The sequence below is a fragment of the Copadichromis virginalis genome, linkage group LG9 (assembly GCF_057382275.1).
Source record: "Copadichromis virginalis isolate Kocher_CV1m ecotype Utaka linkage group LG9, C_Virginalis_male_GT1.1, whole genome shotgun sequence".
NCBI classification, from domain to species: domain Eukaryota; kingdom Metazoa; phylum Chordata; class Actinopteri; order Cichliformes; family Cichlidae; genus Copadichromis; species Copadichromis virginalis.
The window spans coordinates 3,198,304-3,213,933 of record NC_140626.1 but is presented as its reverse complement, the minus strand read 5'-3'; the positions used below and the strand labels follow the sequence as shown (position 1 = coordinate 3,213,933).

At 44.8% G+C, this 15,630-nt stretch overlaps 2 protein-coding genes across 2 annotated transcripts in view; one reads left to right on the top strand and one right to left on the bottom strand.

Annotated features, from left to right (window-relative positions):
* Positions 1-285: 285 nt before the first annotated feature.
* LOC146701110 (uncharacterized) overlaps positions 286-15,630 on the bottom strand; it is a 29,918-nt gene continuing 14,573 nt past the window's right edge. Inside the window, exon 4 of the mRNA XM_085469292.1 lies at positions 286-2,234. Coding sequence (XP_085325418.1) covers positions 951-2,234 — 1,284 coding nt within the window. The 3' untranslated portion in view covers positions 286-950. The remainder of the gene's footprint in view (positions 2,235-15,630) is intronic.
* LOC146701111 (zinc finger MYM-type protein 1-like) overlaps positions 13,916-15,630 on the top strand; it is a 2,642-nt gene continuing 927 nt past the window's right edge. Inside the window, exon 1 of the mRNA XM_085467434.1 lies at positions 13,916-15,207. Within this exon, the coding sequence (XP_085323560.1) occupies positions 14,051-15,207 (1,157 nt within the window). The 5' untranslated portion in view covers positions 13,916-14,050. The remainder of the gene's footprint in view (positions 15,208-15,630) is intronic.

Sequence of the window (15,630 nt, the reverse complement as noted above, 5' to 3'; positions counted from 1 at the left end):
AAAACACACATCAAACATTAAAGTTCAGTTATGCCAGCTTTAACCTTGGGATGCCTCAGCTTCTCCTTTATATCCCCCACACTCAACTCTCTGCATCAGGAAGCTCCTGGCACTGGTCACCCTGGGAGTTTCGTCCTTCTACGCCCCAACAGTGAGCAGATAACATAGTGAAGCATCGCCAAGCAGTTTTCACAAGGTCATGCTGACACAAAATTTGACTGACTTTAAACACTGGTCACTTCAGGTGTTGCTCTGATATACAGGAAATGACATCACGGCTCAAACTCTTTGTCAGTAAACCATTTCTTTATTTAACATGTAAAGTTTTGGTTTAACTGTTGCAGGATTTCATTACACAAACAAGCTGAAAAAAAACTGCAGAACACCTGGATCAATGCATTCAATAAAAATTTAACAGGAAACAGATTTCTTAATCAAACTGCTGGAACAAAGCTAACCACTCAACACAAACACTACAGTAGAACAGTTTAGAAAGCTTAAAATGTAACGAGAGGCACATTTTCATTCATAGGTGCCTCATCAGATCTTTACAGAAGACTCCACCTGAACTCTGTGGAGCCTGAAACAAAAAACAAAACATCATCTGTGTCAACATCCAGGACTAAGAAAAGACAAGACATAAAATAACATCCATTTACTGTTTGCTTTATAATACTCAGCTTAATGTGTTGCAAAAACTATAACAGAAACAATACTGCAATAACATTAATGTAATTCTCAACTGCTACCACTAAAATACTGTAATTCAAATCTGAATAATCACTCAGAGCTGCTTTTCCATGGAGCAGAAATGCTAACATGTTGCTAACCGTTGTTTCAGACAGTCAGACTAAAATCACAAGATAAAAATAAAAATACCTCACAGCAACTGCACTTGTAGAGTCTTTCTAGTGTGGATCTGTTGGTGTCGTCTCAGGTAACGTGGAGATTTAAAAAGTCTTCTCACACAGGTCACATTTATAAGGTCTCTCCTCAGAGTGGGTAAACATGTGACATCGTAACTCTGTGTTTGTAGCAAACTGTTTGCCACACTGCTCACAGCAGTACACATCATGTCTGGTGTGAATGCGTAGGTGTGTATTTCGCCTCCCTATCCGGCTGAAGGTTTTTCCACAAATGTCACAGCTGTATGCCTTAATTCCAGAGTGGGTAACTAGATGACTCTGTAAGTTGCTACTGTGAGTAAAAGCTCTGCCACACTGATCACAGCTGTACGCTTTAACTCCAGTGTGGATGAGTTGGTGTGTTTTTAAGTTTCGAGAGTGGGTAAAAGACTTTCCACAGTCTCCACAGCTGAACTGTCTCTCTCCAGTGTGGATCAGTTGGTGTGCTTTTATGTTTCCAGAGTGGGTAAAAGACTTTCCACACTCGTCACAGCTGAAGGGTCTCTCTCCAGTGTGGATGAGTTGGTGTGTTTTTAACCTTCCAGAGTGGGTAAAAGACTTTCCACACTCATCACAGCTGAACTGTCTCTCTCCAGTGTGGATGAGTTGGTGTGCTTTTAAGTTTCCAGGGTGGGTAAAAGACTTTCCACAGTCTCCACAGCTGAACGGTCTCTCTCCAGTGTGGATGAGTTGGTGTGCTTTCAAGTTTCCAGATTGGGTAAAAGACTTTCCACACTCGTCACAGCTGAACGGTCTCTCTCCAGTGTGGATCAGTTGGTGTGTTTTTAAGTTTCGAGAGTGGGTAAAAGACTTTCCACACTGCTCACAGCTGAACAGTCTCTCTCCAGTGTGGATCAGTTGGTGTGTTTTTAAGTTTCCAGAGTGGGTAAAAGACTTTCCACACTCGTCACAGCTGAACGGTCTCTCTCCAGTGTGGATCAGTTGGTGTGTTTTTAAGCTTCCAGAGTGGGTAAAAGACTTTCCACACTCGTCACAGCTGAACGGTCTCTCTCCAGTGTGGATCAGTTGGTGTGTTTTTAAGCTTCCAGAGTGGGTAAAAGACTTTCCACACTCGTCACAGCTGAACAGTCTCTCTCCAGTGTGGATCAGTTTGTGTGTTTTTAAGTTTCCAGAGTGGGTAAAAGACTTTCCACACTCGTCACAGCTGAACGGTCTCTCTCCAGTGTGGATGACCTGATGCATTTTTAGGGAAGCTTTCACAGTAAAATCTTTCCCAAACTCGTCACAGTTGTATTTTTTTCTTCCACTTCTTTCTTCAACGAATTTGTCGGGCTCCTGAGAGCGCTGACTTCTCGATCCACGTTGGTCCTGCAGTGACAGAGATACAAACAGAGGCAGTGAGTTGTGGGAAATTCATTATTCTAACCGGCCTTTTATTAGTGGTATTTTGTGACCTTTTATTGAATAAGTAGTTTTACTTCTTTTCATACACACATTGCAAATGTGCTTATGAGAGTTGGCATTCAGTCTTTTGAGGGTCAATGCAAACACACTTACAGACACAGATAAATATTAGAGTTGTTTCTAGGGCAAAGGTGAGAGACATTTGGCCTGCAAAGTGTCTGTACGCCTGCCCAGTGAGATTAGCACATGATGTAAAAGAGTTTACCCACGCTTATTAGCACAGAGGAGCATAGCTGATGCTATAGCAGTGGAAAGGAAAATAGTTGGGCATTTTAAACATTCCGCCTTAGCCTACTCCCGCCTCGAGGACATTCAGGGACAGGTCAACCAGCCAAAAAAAAAGAGACTGCAGCAGGACGTACAGACGCGCTGGAACAGCACGTATTACATGCTCCAGTCCCTCATTGAGCAAGAGCGAGTTCTGGGCGTGTATGTGTCTGAGCACGAACTCCCTGACTATCTCACCGCTCACCAATGGGCTCTTACGGAGACGACTGTTGCCATCCTCGCCTCCTTTGAGGAACTAACTAAAAAAGTGAGCAGCTACGACGCACTAGCCTCTGATGATGGCGGCGCGTGAACAACGCGAGGCTCAGTGTCTCTCCAGAATCTGCTATTTAGCGGTTTTTTTATCTACTTTTAACCGGATTATTCGTCCAGAATTGCTGTGCGTTGCTGACCTACAGCAGACAAGAGCTTCTGGACATCTGGACTCACAACTCCAACAGTTTTATCGCCGATCTCCGACTCATCCCAGAAAACTCCAGAACACCGGAGGCTGCCCACTCTCCCCAGCCGGGCGGAAGTGCACGCAGATGGCGCCGAGATCGTAAACAAAGGTGAGGTAGGCGCGGAGGGCTACGGGCTACGGGCTAAGCTAAAGCTAACACCACACCGGCTGCCTTTACCCAGTATTTTCCTCGCCAATGTCCGTTCTCTGGCAAACAAAATGGATGAGATACGGCTCTCCATCACTAACAACAGACGGATTATGGACTCAAATGTCATGTTTTTCACCGAAACATGGTTGAACAACAGCTGCCCGGACAATGCTATCGAGTTAGCAGGACGCCACACACACCGAGCCGACAGGCTAGCAGATGACTCCGGCAAGACCAGAGGTGGAGGTTTGTGCATTTATATTAACAATGCTTGGTGCATGAACTCCACTACTACTGAGAGTCACTGCTCACCTAATGCGGAGTTTTTAATGGTCAAATGCAGACCTTATTATCTCCCCAGAGAACTCACTTCAATCATACTCACTGCCGTGTATATCCCCCTCGACGCTAATGCTAGGCTAGCCATGAAAGAACTTTCTGCAGCCATTAACAAACACCAGAATAAACACCCCGAGGCTGCTTTTATTGTTGCTGGCGACTTCAACCACACCAACTTAAAGACAGTCCTCCCCAGATTCCACCAACATGTCTCCTGCCACACCAGAGGAGACAAGACTTTAGACCATGTGTATTCCAACCTGGCTGGAGCCTACAAAGCCACACCCCTCCCCCACATTGGACAATCGGACCATCTCTCCCTGTTCCTCACACCTAGGTATTCACCACTCATCCAACATGTGAAACCTGCTGTGAGGACAATTAAAGTGTGGCCAGAGGGGACAGAGGCAGTGCTCCAGGACAGATTTAAAAACACAGACTGGAATATGTTCACCCACACAGACCTGGACCAGTACGCCTCATCTGTACTGGATTACATCTCCGAAACCACAGACAGTGTCACCACCCAGAAACGGATCACCATGTACCCCAACCAGAAGCCTTGGATGAACCGGGATGTTCGTCTCCTCCTGAAGGCCCGCAACACCGCCTTTAGGTCAGGAGATGCACACGCCTACAGCACAGCCAGGGCTAATCTAAAGAAGGGCATCAAAAAAGCCAAACACCATTACAAAAAGAAGGTAGAAGAACACTTCTCCAACTCCAACCCCCGACGCATGTGGCAAGGACTCCAGACCATTACAGACTACAGGACCACCAAACCCTCCCCCGCATCCTTTGATGTCTCCTTCCTCAACGAGCTCAACAACTTTTATGCTCGTTTTGAGCGAGGGAACCCCACAACCACAACCAAAGCAGACATGACGCCAGACCACCAACCTCTGACTCTCTCCCCCACCGATGTAGGAGCGATGTAGAGCAGCTGGTCCTAGTACACTTCAAATCCTGTCTCCCCCCCACCCTGGACCCACACCAATTCGCATACCGCCAGAACAGGAGCACAGAGGATGCAGTCTCCATCGCACTGCACTCTGTCCTCTCACACCTGGACAACAACAACACCTACACCAGAATGCTGTTTATAGACTTCAGTTCAGCATTCAATACAATCCTCCCCTCACAACTCATCAGGACACTGACAGACCTGGGCATCAGCTCCCTCATCTGCAAATGGTTACTGGACTTCCTGACCAACCGCCCCCAACATGTCCGGCTGGATAACCGCTGCTCATCTACCATCACAATGAACACCGGTGTACCACAAGGCTGTGTGATGAGCCCTTTCCTCTACTCCCTCTTCACCCACGACTGCAGACCTGCTGATGGTTCCAACACCATCATTAAGTTTGCAGATGACACCATGGTGATTGGCCTCATCAGTGACAATGATGAGGCCGCCTACAGGGAGGAGGTGGATCGTCTGGCTGAGTGGTGCGACACAAACAACCTGCTGCTTAACACCGAGAAGACCAAGGAGCTCATCGTGGACTACAGGAGGAATGCTGACCTACATCCACCCATCCACATTAAGGGGACGGCTGTGGAGCGTGTGAGCAGCTTCAAGTTCCTGGGAGTCCACATCTCCGAGGATCTCACCTGGACGACCAACTGCTCCAAGCTGGTCAAGAAGGCTCACCAGCGCCTCTTCTTCTTGAGGACTCTGAGGAAGAACCACCTGTCCTCAGACATCCTGGTGAACTTCTATCGCTGCACCATCGAGAGCATCCTTTTTTTTTTTTTTTTTTTTTTTTTTTTTTTAAATGACATCAGAAACAGCAGTATGCGACATTACGTGATGGCAGAGCTTCAGTTCATCCTTTGTCATTTTTTTTTTTTTTTTTTTTTTTTTTAATAAATAGGACAGGGGGAATGAATGAGAGAGAGAGGGGGAGAGAAAGAAAGAAAACCCAAGGGGAGAAGAGACGGTGAGAAGGGGGGGGAAGAGAGACAAAAAAAAAAAAAAACTCCTGGGTCACCTGTATGGAGAAAAAACAAACAAACAAACAAACAGAGGAGACAGCAAACAACAAAGAGCAACATAATAATAGAGAAAGCAAAGCACCATCACAATAAACTAGCTAGTCATAGATATCAGTATTTACTAAGTAATAAACGATATTGTGCAGCACGCAAGATAGACAGCGCACAGTGTGCTTTGAGGCAGCAGCCAAGAAAGCTTTAGTCCGCGTCTGTGAATACCCATGTGTGCATACCTGTGTGGATCAGCATGCTTGCATTCCAAAGGTTTCTCCATGTAATGATCTGCTAGGGAGTGTGGGGGGGCCACAGCCCCGTCCTCCAGGGTGTGAAGCGGGTATGGAGGAGATCAAAACTCCAGACATCCAGAGGCCCCCAGAACACAAGAGACCATGGAAGACCAACAGAGGGGCAGCCGCGCCACTGTCCCAGTAAGAGCTGAGGAGAGTCCCAGATGAGGGCTCACTCAGCAGCCGCGGAGCAGAAGCCAGGGGGGGTTGCAGTGACGCGCCCGTGAGCTCCGCCGGCCCCCAGCTGCGCCTGAGTGACCGAGCCCTAGGCCGAGAGGCCGGGGGCACCCCACCTCCAAAGGGGCCCGAGCGAGCCCCAGGCCCCAGGCCCCGACAAGCGGCCGCCAAGGAGTGAGCCGGTGTGTACCCGGACGCCCACCCCCAGACACAAAGAACCACCAACACACCGACACCTGAGGGAGTCCGCCACCGGCAGGGGAAGTGGTGGTGGGTGGAGATAGGCCTCCAAACCTTGGAGGGCCTGAGGTGTCCCCAGAGAGGTGGCGTCTGATACCCAACCTGACATATAGACACAGACATACAGGCACACACAGACACAAACATCCATTCCCACCCTCATGCTCTCATATGCACTCACTCCACACTCAACCAACGTGGAGACAGACATAAAGAGACGCTGTACACACAATCACACTCCCCAAGCGTACTCTACAATCGAGAGCATCCTGACCAACTGTATAACAGTCTGGTACGGGAACTGCTCTGCCTCGGACCGGAAGGCGTTGCAGAGGGTAGTGAAAACTGCCCAGCGCATCGCCGGAGCACCACTTCCTGCCATAAAAGACATCTACAGGAAGCGGTGTCTGAAAAGGGCTGGGAAAATCATCAGAGACCCCAGTCACCCATCACATGGACTCTTCACCCTCCTGCCCTCTGGGAGGCGCCACAGGAGCCTCCGGACTAAGACCACCAGGTACCGGAACAGCTTCTTCCCCACAGCTGTCAGACTCCTGAACTCTGCCTCCTGACATCTGACCCACGTTAACACATGGACTGAACATACACACCCCCACAATGGACAACTGTACCCTCAAACACACAATAATAACATGGAGTGAACCACCACTCACAACCACTAGCACTTTATATAGCCTCTGTAGAAACTATCCACACCCTCACTTATCTTAACTGCACTACTGTATAGCTCTGTGTAAATAATCATTCTGTACATTCGATAATCTTTAATCCTACAACTGTTTACAACTTGCATAGTTCCCATTTCTGTATAGCTGTATATCTCAAATTTCTGTAAAGTTATTTATTTCATATTCTGTATAGTTTTTCATATTTATATCCTGTTCATAGCCTGTACATAGCTTGTACTCACTACAGCCTGTACATACTTAGTTATAGAATATTCACAACATACTTCATACCGTGTACATTATAACATACCATAATAGACCCATTTCTGTAATATGCTTACATATCTATACTATTGCTAATATATATTGTAATATATCTATATCACTAAAGCACTTCTGGATGGATGCAAACTGCATTTCGTTGCCCTGTACCTGTGCATGTGCAATGACAATAAAGTTGAATTCTAATTCTATTATATTCTATGTCATCCCAGCTGTGACTGTGCTTGTGAGACTTCTAAACAGAGAAACAGACGAGTAAATACCTCTCATCCCCATGTAGCAGTGTGGAAAGTGAAAGTCTTTTTAGCTCAGTGTCACACATTATAGATGAAAACAGAAACAGTCTGACTGCTGATAATGCAGAAAAGCTACTTTTCTTATAAAAAAAAAAAACAAAAAAAAACCTGCCACTCACTTTTTCTCTCCATTAAGTGAGTCATCTTAGACTTGATGTTAATACCTACCTCAGTTGCACTGACTGCCACAGTTCTATGTTGGTGGATGTTGTTAGTTTATTCAAATATTGTGCACTAAATAGCAAAGATGTTAATTAATGCCCCTTGTGTTGTCCAAAGCGGCAGAGTTTACAATAAACTGAAAACAATACTTGAGTTGCACTGTCACTGTTTACATTTTTTTCAGCACGCCCCTGCGGGCGGTTTATCGCTCCGGTCTACCACCACTATGTCCCTCTGTATCTGGAAGTCCCACAGGATCTTAGCTCGGTCGTTCTCCACCACCCTTGGAGGCATCTCCCATTTTGACCTCGGGACTTCCAGGTTATACTCGGCACAGATGTTCCTGTACACTATGCCGGCCACTTGGTTATGGCGTTCCATGTATGCCTTGCCTGCTAGCATCTTGCACCCTTGCAATATAATATAATATAATATAATATAAATATATATATATATATATATAAATATATATATATATATATATATATATATATATATATATATATATATATATATATATATATATATATATATATATATATATATATATATATATATATATATATATATATATATATATATATATATATATATATATATATATATACATACATACATATACATATACATACATACACACACACATACAGTTGTGGTCAAAAGTTTACATACACTTGTAAACAATATAACATAATGGCTCTACCGAGTGTCCCATTATTTCTAAAACTCTGATTTTCCTCTGATAGAGTGATTGGAACAGATACATATATACATATATATACACATACACACACACATACATATACACAAATATATATATACATATATGTATATATATACATATATACATACATACACACATATATCATATATATATATACACACACACACACACACACACACACACACACACACACACACACACATATACACAAATATATATACATATATATACATATATACATACATACATACATACATATCAGTGGCGGCTGGCCCATAGGGGGCGCTCGGGCTCCGCCCCCCCAAATGTGGAGGAGTAAAAATATATATTTTTAAAAAATTCATCAATGATAGTTTTACTATGTGTGTGCCCATATACAGCCAGGCGTATTTTAACATTTTCACCAGCTGACTCATTAAAGTTCAACCAACAAACGGTGTTTTTCTTCTTCTGGGGCGCTCGTCAAAGCGCCCTTGATATGCAGCGAAATAGCCTATCATTAAATGGTTGCCAGGGGAAAATAATAAATATTTGACCTATCAGCGTCGCTGAATTAAATGGTTTGGGGGCGCTTAAAATTGCGCCCCTGCAGAAAACGCGCGAAGATTTGCTGTTCTAGAATTTTACCTCAGTCAGTAGCCTAAGTGAGCTATAAGGTCAGAGAGAGACGATGGCAGCGGTATTGTTAACGGTTGAGGCACAGCCTCCCCCAAATTCGGTTAGATCGCTTCTAACCTACCCTTTTGCCAGAAGGACAATGGCAGAAAAACTGCAAGTTAAAGAGTTGGGACCTGACAAGCCCGAAATTCAACTAACCCAGGCAACGAAGGAGAAGTCAAAAGCATACAACAGGACTTTTTGTCAGAGTTGGTTCCAGCGCAAGTCGTGGCTGACAGGCTGTGGAATATGGAACGCCAGGACTGCCATAATGAATTAATTAAATACACCATTAAATAATTAATTAAATGTGGCAATAATTAATTAAAATTGGAATTAATTAATTAAATAAATAGTTATGACACATGTAATTAATTAATTGACACATTTAATTAATTATTTATGTATTTCACATTTTAATTAATTATTGACACATTTAAGTAATTAATTATTGACACATTTAATTAATTATTTATGTATTTCACATTTTAATTAATTATTGACACATTTCATTAATTATTGACACATTTAATTAATTATTTAATGATATATTTATTTATTTCATTTTGGCAGTCCTGACGCCTGGCTCTCATCATGAAATAATTTTATCTGTCAGCCTCACCCATCAAACTCAGGGGGCGGGGTTAACGCTGATCGAGTCAAAACCATTGCTTTGGCCTGGTGGCCATTGTTTCTAGCACACAACAACCGGCATGTTGAAACTAACAGAACTGAACTTTGAAAAACCCTGTTTGTGTGTCACCAAATACCGTTTTAATATTTTTTTAGCCGAGAATGTAGTGGTTTAATCTTCATGTGTCTGGTCGGTTTGTCAAGATACAGCCTCTTTGCAAAAGTGTTTCGATGATTTCGGAGATGTCTGCCCAGTCTCACGGCAAAGCGTGGGATAGACCCGCTCGCCTCGCAAGCAATCCCACCGACAAAGCGCAGGCCCCGGTACACAGCTGTAGTAACCCCCGCTGACTTCTTTTACTGAGGTTATATTTATCGATGTTTTATTTCCTGACATTCTTATGTGTCCTACGTGTTTCAGTCGCCAATTCTGAATTATAACTAACATTAAAAACATGTTTAAGGAGGAGAGAGAGCAAATAAATCTGTTTAACATCTGATCTTTGGGTTTTTGTTCAGTAATCAGCGTGACCTGTGTATAAACACATAAAAGAGATAACGTTGGTGTTTCCGTCATGTAGTAACTGCTGGCTTTAACTGTACAAAGGTTGTTCGACACTATGAAACACATACAGACTTCATGATGTTCGGCTAATATTTTTATTGTGAATATTAATCATGCTGACCTCGCTCTGTACACCACGCAGCGAGGTCAGCATATCCACGATATCCTCAGCTCCATGAGTTAACACAAAGTTTCCCAGCTGACTATCTAACTGCCAACTATTCCAGAGACGTGAAAATATACAGCATAAAGAAAAGTGTAAGAGACTCAGCAGCAGATTAGAATAACAGTTATACATTTAATAAATCACCAAATGAATCCAAGAAACGAGCAAACCTGTTCCGACAATTTGAATTTGTATTCCCTCAGCTGCAGACTCGCTGCTGTTTAAATGTTTGAAAAGGAAGATTAGATATAAAAAACGTCAAACATAGACTCAGTCTGCCTTCACATTTGATATGAGGCCAGCACGTATAGTGGCCTCAGCAGGCTATTACTGAAATACACGTGCTATATCATAAACTATGATATAAACAGGGAGGTCCTATTAACATGTTTAGTTTTAAAGGACACCTTCCTGCCTTTAGTCTCATTCATGAGCAGTATTAGTTTTCTTCTAACATCCAGAAGTCTGCACAATGTGTTTCATAGTTTGTAACAAGCCTTTGACAGGTAAACATAACGTGACCGAAAAAGAAAAAAAAAAGAAAAAAAAAAAAAGAGAGAGAGTGTTGACATAAGAAGAGAAAATTCTCTCAATTATGGAGACAGACAAATGGTTCGTTTGATGTGTGTTTATTCCTCCCTAAATATCGTCGGTGAAGTTTGCCATGCACGTCAGATTTTCCTGCGCATTTTTATACCTCTGCCAACAGAGAGAAAAAAAAAAAAAAAAAATCACATTCTAACAGACAGCTGGTGCTTAGAATACAGTTGAATAACTATTAAAAAACAGATGATATTTAGATGATAGTTCAGTCTAACACATGTGCCAGTGAACCATTAAACGTCTGTGAAACTATGCAGTTATGAAACGTAACTTTAACCTCAGCCAAACCGATTTGCTCAGTTGTAAATAAAACAGCGAAGTAAACGTGACCCGACAGACAGAACCTGAGTGAATGAAGTCCAGCGTTTAACCACTGAGAGCTAAAACTCAGCTGAGGTTTGAAAGCTGTGTGCCGGTGATTGGACATCAGCCGCTGATAAAGCTGTTCGCCTATAAAGTGCTGTGGCATGAATAAGGCACGGCGGGACCACGGAGCGACGTTCAGAGCCAACTTTATTTGATTCACGTCACACCACGCCACCACCAACCCCTGAGTCCGTGTTTTAACACGGCGGGCGTGATTGCGGATGCCGTGCAGGTGCGTCCGCACGGCCCCGCAGACCACGCCCCACCACATACCCCCATCGCCCGATTGAGGCCGGGGAGCAATCTGGCCGAACCTACTCCCCCCCCCCGCGAACTGGGGCGAGACTCGGCCCCTACACATCGGCGCCCCAGCCCCTGACCAAGCGACGGGGACGCGTCCGTTCTGGTGGCCGCCCGCGCATCCAGCGGCAACGGCGAAGCTGGTCCGGAGGTCGGCCGCGTAGCAAGCGGACACGGCCCCACAGGCATGGCCGTGCGCTCCTGCACACAGGCGGCTGGGCAGACGTCAGGCGCGCAGAATTGACTGGTGGCAGCGAGGCTGGACTAGCCAGCCCGCCGATCCCCGGCCTAGCGGGGCTGTCCCGCTCCTCTGCCTCCAACTCCGGCTGCACAGGCTGCCCTGGAGCAGGGACCTCCGTCTCCCCGCACAGCTGCTCCGCCACCGCCTCCGCCACTCCCGTTTGGAGCGGCTCCCCGCACTGCGCCTCCGCCCCCAGCAGGCACAGCCCCTCGCCCACCTCTGGGTGGAGCGACTCCTCTGCCTCCGGCAGGTGTAGACCTTCGCCCGCCTCGTCCTCGGCCTCCGATTGGAGCGGCTCCTCCACCGCTCCCGGCAGGAGCAGCCCTTCACCCGGCTGCTCCTCCTCCTCCGGCAGGCTCGGACCCCCGCGTGGCTCGTCCACCACCTCCGGCTGCCGAGGTGACCCACACGGCTCCTCCACCGCTTCACTGTCCTCGGGACACACTTGTGGGGGTGGCGCCCAGGCCCAGAGCAGCGCTGCCAGCTCTGCCATCTTCCCCAGGTGGCGTTCGCTCTCCTTCCGCAGCTCTTCCTGTTGGCGACGCACCTCCGCCGCCTGCTTCCGCTGGGTGGCCGCTATTTCGGCCACCCTCTCGGCCAGCTCTTTCCTTTCCTGGCTCTGGTAGGTACCCGCCATGCCGCCTCCTGGGTTTCGGCACCAATGTGGCATGAATAAGGCACGGCGGGACCACGGAGCGACGTTCAGAGCCAACTTTATTTGATTCACGTCACACCACACCACCCCCTGAGTCCCCGTGTTTTAACACGGCGGGCGTGATTGCGGATGCCGTGCAGGTGCGTCCGCACGGCCCCGCAGACCACGCCCCACCACAAGTGCTCTGTAAGGAAACGAGCTCCAGCAGCTCTGCGCTCGGGGAAAACACTATATTTACTTATCTTGTGCAGAAAAATGCGCTGACATTGCGTTATATCGAGCACCGGCTGCCCAGTTAAACTGTGACTATCACCAGGTAACTAGGCGTGTTTCTTGAATTAGCAGCAGGTGTTAAACAGCTGACAGATGAGGAGGAGGATGCATGCAGGTAAACTGAGGGTCTGTTGAGCTGATCGCTGGTTTCGTGAGAAAAATGTCAGCTCGTTCTTTATGTTACAGAAGCACAGAGACACAAGACCAGGCGGAAAGAGACGATCGTTCGGTGAAAATGAGAATCTGCGAATGCAACATGTGGAACACGGAGAGTGGAATATGTAAACAAACCGGTTAACGTAACCCCCTGGGTGCACTCTGCATGCTAACTGTTAGCAGAGCTAGTGAAATCTCTGAAAACATCTGAGCACTTTTGCAAACATGTTCTATGTTGACAACCTGACCAGACATACGTCGCGACATTCGCGGCTAAAACACTGTTAAAAGTGTAGCTGGTGACAGAAAAACGGGGTATTTTAAAACTACACCACCACCATTGCTGCCTGTGATTTGATCTGCATTCTGGGATAACTGGCTGCCCCAAGTCTACACAAGCAATCGATTTTCTAGGATCGACCTGTTTTGACTTACTTTGCACGGCAACCAATCAAATGTTAGAGAAGCTGCATGGGCAGCGTTAACCCCGCCCCCTGAGTTTGATGGGTGAGGCTGACAGATAAAATTATTTCATGACGAGAGCCAGGCGTCAGGACTGCCAAAATGAAATAAATAAATATATCATTAAATTATTAATTAAATGTGTCAATAATTAATGAAATGTGTCAATAATTAATTAAAATGTGAAATACATAAATAATTAATTAAATGTGTCAATAATTAATTAATTAAATGTGTCAATAATTAATTAAAATGTGAAATACATAAATAATTAATTAAATGTGTCAATAATTAATTAATTACATGTGTCATAACTATTTATTTAATTAATTAATTCCAATTTTAATTAATTATTGCCACATTTAATTAATTATTTAATGGTGTATTTAATTAATTCATTATGGCAGTCCTGGCGTTCCATAGTGGAACAGCTAATGCACTTTTTTGTTTCCCGTGCATACTGTTCAAAAGTGACAAGTGTGATTTGACGTGGACACAATCTGGACAAACCGACTTAAAGCACCTCTCCGAACGAATCAAGAAACATGAAAGCTCACGAGTTCATATGGACAACAGTGTAAAGCTAGCTGTGCTAGGGAAAACTAGCATAGCGGCGCAGCTAGATGATGGACATCGGATTGCTTTAAGAAGGCACAACGAAGAGGTAGATAAAAACCGTCATATTTTATCTAAAATCATCGATTGTATTAAGTTTTGTGGTGCTTTTGAGCTAGCAATGCGGGGACATGATGAAAGTGATTCCTCAGACAATCCAGGGATTTTTAGAGGTTTAGTCGACTTGATGGCATCAATTGATCACGACTTGAGGCAACACCTTGAAAATGCTACTGTATTTAAAGGCACCTCGAAAACAGTCCAGAACGAGATCCTGGATTGCATGTTGGCAGTTCTGAGAGAAAGGATCGTGGAAGAAGTAAAGGCAGCGAAGTTTTTAGCCATTCAAGCTGATGAAACCACTGACATTTCTACACACTGTCAGTTAGTCATGGTGCTAAGATACATTGACCAACGAAACCGTATTCAAGAGCGTTTTTTTGAATTCATCAAGCTACCCAATGCTTGTGCAGATGCAATAGCCAGTGCCTTATTGGAGAGGCTGCGCTTCATCCTCCCCCAGGGACAAGAGAGAAAGTTGATCGCCCAGGCCTACGATGGGGCCGCTGTAATGAGGGGTACCACTGGAGGAGTGCAGCGTAAGATACAGGACATTTATGCTAACGCTCACTACGTACATTGTTATGCCCATCAGTTAAACCTGGTAATGCAACAAGCAACCTCCCACATCCCTCAAATCAGTCACTTTTTTTCCGACATAGCAGGATTCGCTTCTTTTTTTACTAAATCGAGCAAGAGGACTGCAGTGCTTGACGAGGTGGTGGCGCACCGACTTCCAAGTGCATCGGCAACCCGTTGGAACTTCAACAGTCGTGCTGTGAATACAGTGTATGAACATAAAGACGATCTGGTGAGGTGTTTTCAGACCATCCGTAACAGTGAAGGATTTGATGCCCCTACAAAGAGAGATGCCGGTGGTTTCGTGAGAATGCTGGAAGACGAAGCTTTCTGTTTTTTCCTGGCCTTGTTTCACAAGATAATGCCACATGTAGACATGCTGTATAACCACCTACAGAAGAGAAACATCGATTCTGTCACCATCGCAGGGATCACCCAGACATTCATCAGCCGCATGCAGGCTATCAGGTAGGCATAAAAGCATAAATATGTAACCTAGAATAAATGTTAATTATCTATGCATAGATTCTATCAAATTCTCTGCATATATTCTGTGTTCTGTGACTTAAATGTTTAATGGAATTCAGATAATTTTGATTTATATCAGCCTTTGAAGTAATTTTATGAAAAATATTTGATTAAGTATATTTGATGAAGTATATTCCCAGTAATGATTTGATGTAGCCTATACCATAGGCTATTTCCTGAAATTATGGCCAGGGCCTTTATTTACTTGCACTGGTTTTCCCCCAGCCATTAAACCAGGTCCGGTTATTAATTAAATCCGGTAATTCCCGGTAATTAGAACACAACCTTTGTTTGGTTTGTGTTTGGTTAATATATCCCTATTCAGTTTTCAGAAGCCATTAATGAAACTTATGTATTGGATCA